The 5719-nt window shown below is 44.8% G+C and overlaps 1 protein-coding gene across 1 annotated transcript; it reads right to left on the minus strand.

The window, feature by feature from the left end:
• Nucleotides 1-216: 216 nt before the first annotated feature.
• TMSB4X (thymosin beta 4 X-linked) lies at nt 217-3323 on the minus strand. Its single transcript, XM_060769966.2, has 3 exons — nt 3217-3323; nt 1487-1600; nt 217-730 (listed from the first exon to the last, which is right to left on the minus strand). The coding sequence occupies exons 2-3, from the start codon at nt 1584-1586 to the stop codon at nt 696-698; spliced, it is 135 nt and encodes a 44-aa protein (XP_060625949.1). The 5' UTR covers nt 1587-1600; nt 3217-3323; the 3' UTR covers nt 217-695.
• Between the last annotated feature and the right edge of the window lie 2396 nt (nt 3324-5719).

Below are 5719 nucleotides of genomic sequence, written 5' to 3' on the forward strand. Positions count from 1 at the left end.
TAGAAATGGAATTCTGTATTTTAAAAATGCTTTGGCAGGAAATTTTCCAAGAAAGAGATGTGAACTCCCCAAATGTGCCCACTCTTAAGGAGACACACGCTGAGGGGAAAATGGGATTTTATGCAGGCTTCTATTGATTCCTATGATCCCACATTAGCAGAGGCACTTCCTCCTTTGGTCATATTCTCCAAGGAAAAAAAAAGATGAGCAGTATAATCCAGGTTTTAAAACATTTTATTTGCATATTAAAAAAATTGTGCATTCCAATAATTAAAATCATTTGAACAAAAAAAATGGCACTCGATTAACTGCATTTTATACAGCTCGCAGGACCTTGGGTACAGCTTTGCGTATTATTCAGGTGTTACTAAATTACTGTAGTCCCTTTTTTCCCAGGATCTTCTTTCCAGAAACATGCAAGCTCTTTCGTGCCACCAAGACCAAAGCTGGACAGGCAGATGGAAAAGACAGCGCCTTTGTTTCAGCGTCAGTAGTTTTCTCTATTCTTTTGTCATCGTCGTCATCATTGTCGGTTGTGGGGTGGTGTTTTTTTTTGGACGTGAAAGGGGCAGTACAGTCATTTAAACTTTATCCGACCTCTTTGCATCTTACAAAGTTAAAACAGCTAAAAGAAGTAAAATAAGAAGGCAATGCTTGTGGAATGTACAGTGCATAATTTGGATGGGCTGATTTCATTACGATTCACCCGCTTGTTTCTCCTGTTCAATCGCTACAAAAGAGGGGGGAGGGAGGAAAAACAGAAAGAGGGAAACAAAACATATAAGCATTTGAAATGATCTCAGTGCAAAAAAAAAAAAAAGCCACACCAAGATCACATAATATTTCATCATTCTCAAAAGTGCAAAAATAAATTTCTTTAAAATTTGGAAAATATTTTTATTTGCACCACCTCTATTAATTTATTACATCTGTCTGGACATAAATTCCCTGAATTTCTTAAAATTTGGGGAAATATTATTTATTTGCATTAGTTTATTGTATCTATATGGACATACACTCCTGAATTTCTTAAAATTTGGGAAAATATGATTTATTTGCATCACCTCTATTAGTTGATTGCATCTGTTTGGACATAAATTCCTGAATTTCTCAAAAATTTGAAAAATATTATTTATTTGCATCACCTCTATTAATTTATTGCATCTGCCTGGACATAAATTCCCCGAATTTCTTAAAATTTGGGAAAATATTATTTATTTGCATTAATTTATTGTATCTATATGGACATACACTCCTGAATTTCTTAAATTTTTGAAAAATATTATTTATTTGCATTGCCTCTATTAGTTTATTGCATCTGTTTGGACATAAATTCCTGCTGTCCTGAAAGGGACAGAAAATTCCTATAGAAGTCAATGGAGAAAAAAGGCATAGGCTCCAGGCTGCCTTTCTCTTTGTCTCCTTCCTCTGGCCCACGCCCTCTTCCTTCCTTCCTTCCCAGTTGTGCTAAACCCTGCTTGCTTACTTTCTTTTGAAGGCAATGGGTTTTTCTCTTGCGTTTCTGTCTTCTTCAACTTAGACTTGTCGAATTTCTCAATTTCAGCCATATCGGGTTTGTCAGACATATTTGCGGATTAATCTGCATGCAAAAAGTATGGGAAAAAAGAGGCAGATGGTTATATTATACCACCCCTTTCCCCCCTCCTCCTCCTGGAACCCAAATCTCCCTTGAATTCCCCCTCCCCAGCCCCTCCTCTGTTATTGAAGCCCCCCATCATACTAGGATCTCCCTTTAAAACCCCTCCTTTGTGCATTTATTTATTTATATTATTTATATAGTGCTTTTCTCACCCCTGGGAGGGGGACCCAAAGCGGTTTACAAAAAAAATAATGGCAAAATGCAATGCCTTACATACACTAAACCAAATTGTAAATCAAACAAGCATAAATTCAGGATGCATTATTATTTTTTATTATTATAATATATATATATATATAATTTATACAATAAATATCAATATAGTTTATATTATTATTCAAATTCAGGATGAATTCTTATTATATATTAATATATTATAAATCCAGGGTGTTATTATTATATTAATATATTATTAAATTATATTAATATTGCATTAATAAATATAAGCATATTATATTATAATTATTCAAATTCAGGGTGTTATTAAATACTATTATATATTAATATAATATATAATTATATTAATATTGCATTAATATATTATTATTATTATTATTATTATTAAGCAGCCATAAAAACCTGCAAACCGCATGGTCAAACCTTTGGGCAAAGCAGAGGGTTTGTGTAATGGAGAGGTTTTAAAGAAAAAAGGAAAATACAAAGTCCATTTTGTTTGAAATGGGAGACAAAACAAAAGGCTCCTTTGTAAAGAGAGTCTTTAAAAAAAACCAACAATCTCCAACTTGCTTTTTTCTTATAGAGAGGAGAATGGGGCTTGCTTGCACTAAAACAAAAGGGTCTGGCTGGCTGCTATTGTGCCCCCCCCCCCCAAAAAAAATTCAGGCGCCTCCTATGGAAAGCCTAGGCAAGGGTGAAGGCTGTCTCCCTAAAATATCTGGAAGGGATCCTGCATTATTCACAAAGAGAGAGGGAGGGAGATGCAGCACAAGGAGCCCTGACCACCGCCCTTCCTCCCTCCCCTCCCTCCCTCCTTTCCCCACTTTCTCCTTCTTGGCCCCAGCGCCATCCAGGCTCCAGGGGTCAGACAAAGAGGCAGTGCCTTTGTTGCAAAGCAGGGAGGGGAAGGGGGTGCCGGGGGGGGGGTGCCCTATGCCTTCCTCACCTCCTTTTTCCCCACTCCTTCACCGCAAGGGAGGCTTCTCCACCTCCCTGGTGCAAGAGCGCACGCGCCCAAGGGGCCCTCCCGCCTTCTTTGGGGAGACAAAAGGCACCCCCTTTTTGTTCCTCCCCAAAGTGAAGGCGCCCAAATCTCTGCATGAGAAAAATGGGAAATCTTTGGAATGATTCCTATAGAAAACCTCGAGATCTCCTTGCCAAGGAAGGGAATCTTCCCAACCCTATCTATTTCCCCCCTCTCTCTAGGAGGAGAATTTGGCGCGCCATGCATGCAAAACCCTTCCCTGCAAAGGCTCTGAGAGCGGATAATCGGGTTCTTTCCAAAATATATGGGAATAGGGGGAGCAGGGAAGTTGCATTAGGTTGAAGAAAGAGTCTTCCCCCACCGCACCCCCCAAAAACCCACCCCAAAGCCTCACCAGTGACACTGAGCAGCAGGCGCGACTCCGATCCTGGCAGTAAGGGCTCCAGACGGTAGTATAAAGCGTCTCCCTCTCCGCATGAGCAGTTATAGACCCACTTGTATGCAAATGGCGCAGTGATGTCACCCCGAGCCGGATTAACTCTTCCCCGCCTGGGCGCCCCGGCCCGCCTGCTTCCCCTTGAAGGGCGGGGCCAGGAGGAGGAGGAGGAAGGAGCAGCACAGACAATGCCTGCCTGGCGCGCCACGTCGGGAAGGGCGCTCCCCTCCCTCTCTCCCTCTCTCCGCCCTCCTATCGCGCATTCGTCGCGCTTTTGCAAGACCTCACTTATTGCGGGCCGAGGCTTGAGATTGGCCTCCAATTAGAATCAATCTCCCTCCCTCCCTCCCCAACAAAGCTCGATCTTTTGTGCGCCCACTTTGCGTCTAGACTATAGAATTACCCCACTTTGACACCGCTTTGACTGCCATGGCTCAGCTATGGAACCCTAGCTTTTGTAGTTTGGTGAGGCTCCCGGAACTCTGTGGCAAAGGCGGGCAAAGATTTGGGGAAACTACCCATGAGTTGTATTGCCGAAGGCTTTGCTGGGTTGCTGTGAGTTTTCCAGACTGTATGGCCATGTTCCAGAAGCATTCTCTCCTGACGATTCGCCTGCATCTATGGCAGGCATCCTCAGAGGTTGTGAGGTCTCTTGGAAACTAGGAAAGGGGGGTTTATGTACCCGTGGAAGGTCCAGGGCGGGAGAAAGAACTTTTTGTCTGCTTGAGGCAAGTGTGAATATTGCAATTGGCCACCTTGATTTGCATTGAATGGCCTTGCAGGTTCAAAGTCTGGCTGGTTACTGCTTGGGGGGACTCCTTTGTTGGGAGGTTTTAGCAGGCCCTGGATATTGCAGTTGACCACCTTGGCTAGCCTTTATACCTTGATACCATTTAGCCGTGGCGTGTAAAGTGGTATCAGGTTGCATTACTTCCCCAGTGTGGATACCCCCGAAGGAAGGCAGTGGTCTCGAGAGAGCGGCCCGCCCCTTGGCTTCTGCAGGATTTGGCCCGCCCCTTGGCTTCTGCAGGATTTGCCAAAACTTGCAGCCATACCTCAAGGGGGTGGATTGCAAGGAGGGCGAGCCATGGCCCATGACTCAGGAGGAAGGGAGGAAACCATGGAGAGGAATCCAAGCAAATGGGAGGGAGAGAAGGGGATCTTGAATCAAACTAACCCAGTTTCGGTAGGGGTGGCTTCAGAAGTGGGACAGGGAAGCACCAAGCCTGCATTGTGGCCCAGCAATCGCAAGTGAAATCTTAGCTGAGGACAGACTCTTCCAGGACTCTGTGCCTTGATGTTCTGGGTTATATGACTGTGTGGAAGGGGCCGAGGTTGCCCCCCCCCCTTTTTTTAAAAACCTATCTATCCCTGGCCTCGCTGTCTTGAGTCTTTCTGCTGCAACCTCGGAATCTCATGCGCCGTGCTTTCTTGGAGGGTTGGGCAGAGACAATAGCGGCAGTGTCAGGAGGCGGTGGTCTCCTCCCTTTCCCTCCCCGCCGCCTGCCACCAGATCCACTCCCAGCTGGTTATTGTGGGCCCTGCTGCCACCCTCTTGCATGCTTCTGCCTGGCCTTTGTGGTTAGAGAATAAACTACCAAGGGAGAATTTCCAGAGACAGGCCTTCAGAGAGCAAAAGCTGAGCCTGCCAAGCACTGTGCGCGTAACACAATGCAGAGGTGGCCTTGGTACAAGTTGTGGGGTGTCACGCTGGCTTTCTAAGCAGGAGAAAGACCTGGCGTCAGAAGATTACACCTGCACATGGATGGGAAAATAAGAGAAAATTGAATCCTTTTTTCTTTTATTGGTTGACACTGTGCTGGTACAGTTGTACCAGGAGCTCCATTTCTGTTTGCTTTTGCATTTAATGTTTGTTGCAGTCCTAAGTTTCAGGGACTTTGCAGATAGGTGGCTTCCTTTGGCTGCAATCATAGGGCAAGCCACCTGTCAATTATAGTTCGGTTCCCTGGTCCCGCCCCTTTTTGAGTTTTAGTGGGAACAGGAGCCATTTTGAGTTAGTTCTCACAGAGAAGCCTTGCGCACAGGACATAGAACGAAGTGGCTCCTGTAGAAAAGCTTCGTCTTCTACAGCTTGGCCGGGGTTATACACCCCTATGGCTTGGCCGGGAGACATACAGCCACAGCTTGGCTGAGGGACTTCAGCCGGCCATCACAGCAACCTGAACTCCTTCTTTTTCCCTGGAGGTCTACAAAGCTCTGTTGGGGCAAGGGTCACTCGCGGAAGCCAGACGCAGTTGGTACCGGGTGCAGGGGCTCCATGTCAACAGAGGCAAGTACAGACTGCCCAGATTAGAAGCTAGGATTTCCCCATTAGTTAGTTACAGTTAAGAAGACAGTGCCTGTTCCCAGTGAACAAGATTGCAAGAGCCAATAGACAGTTAAGAAAGCTTGAAAGTACCTGTTTGTTTTCATCAATAAAAAACTTTGTTGAATTTACTTT

Source organism: Anolis sagrei, chromosome 3, assembly GCF_037176765.1.
Source record: "Anolis sagrei isolate rAnoSag1 chromosome 3, rAnoSag1.mat, whole genome shotgun sequence".
NCBI lineage: Eukaryota > Metazoa > Chordata > Lepidosauria > Squamata > Dactyloidae > Anolis > Anolis sagrei.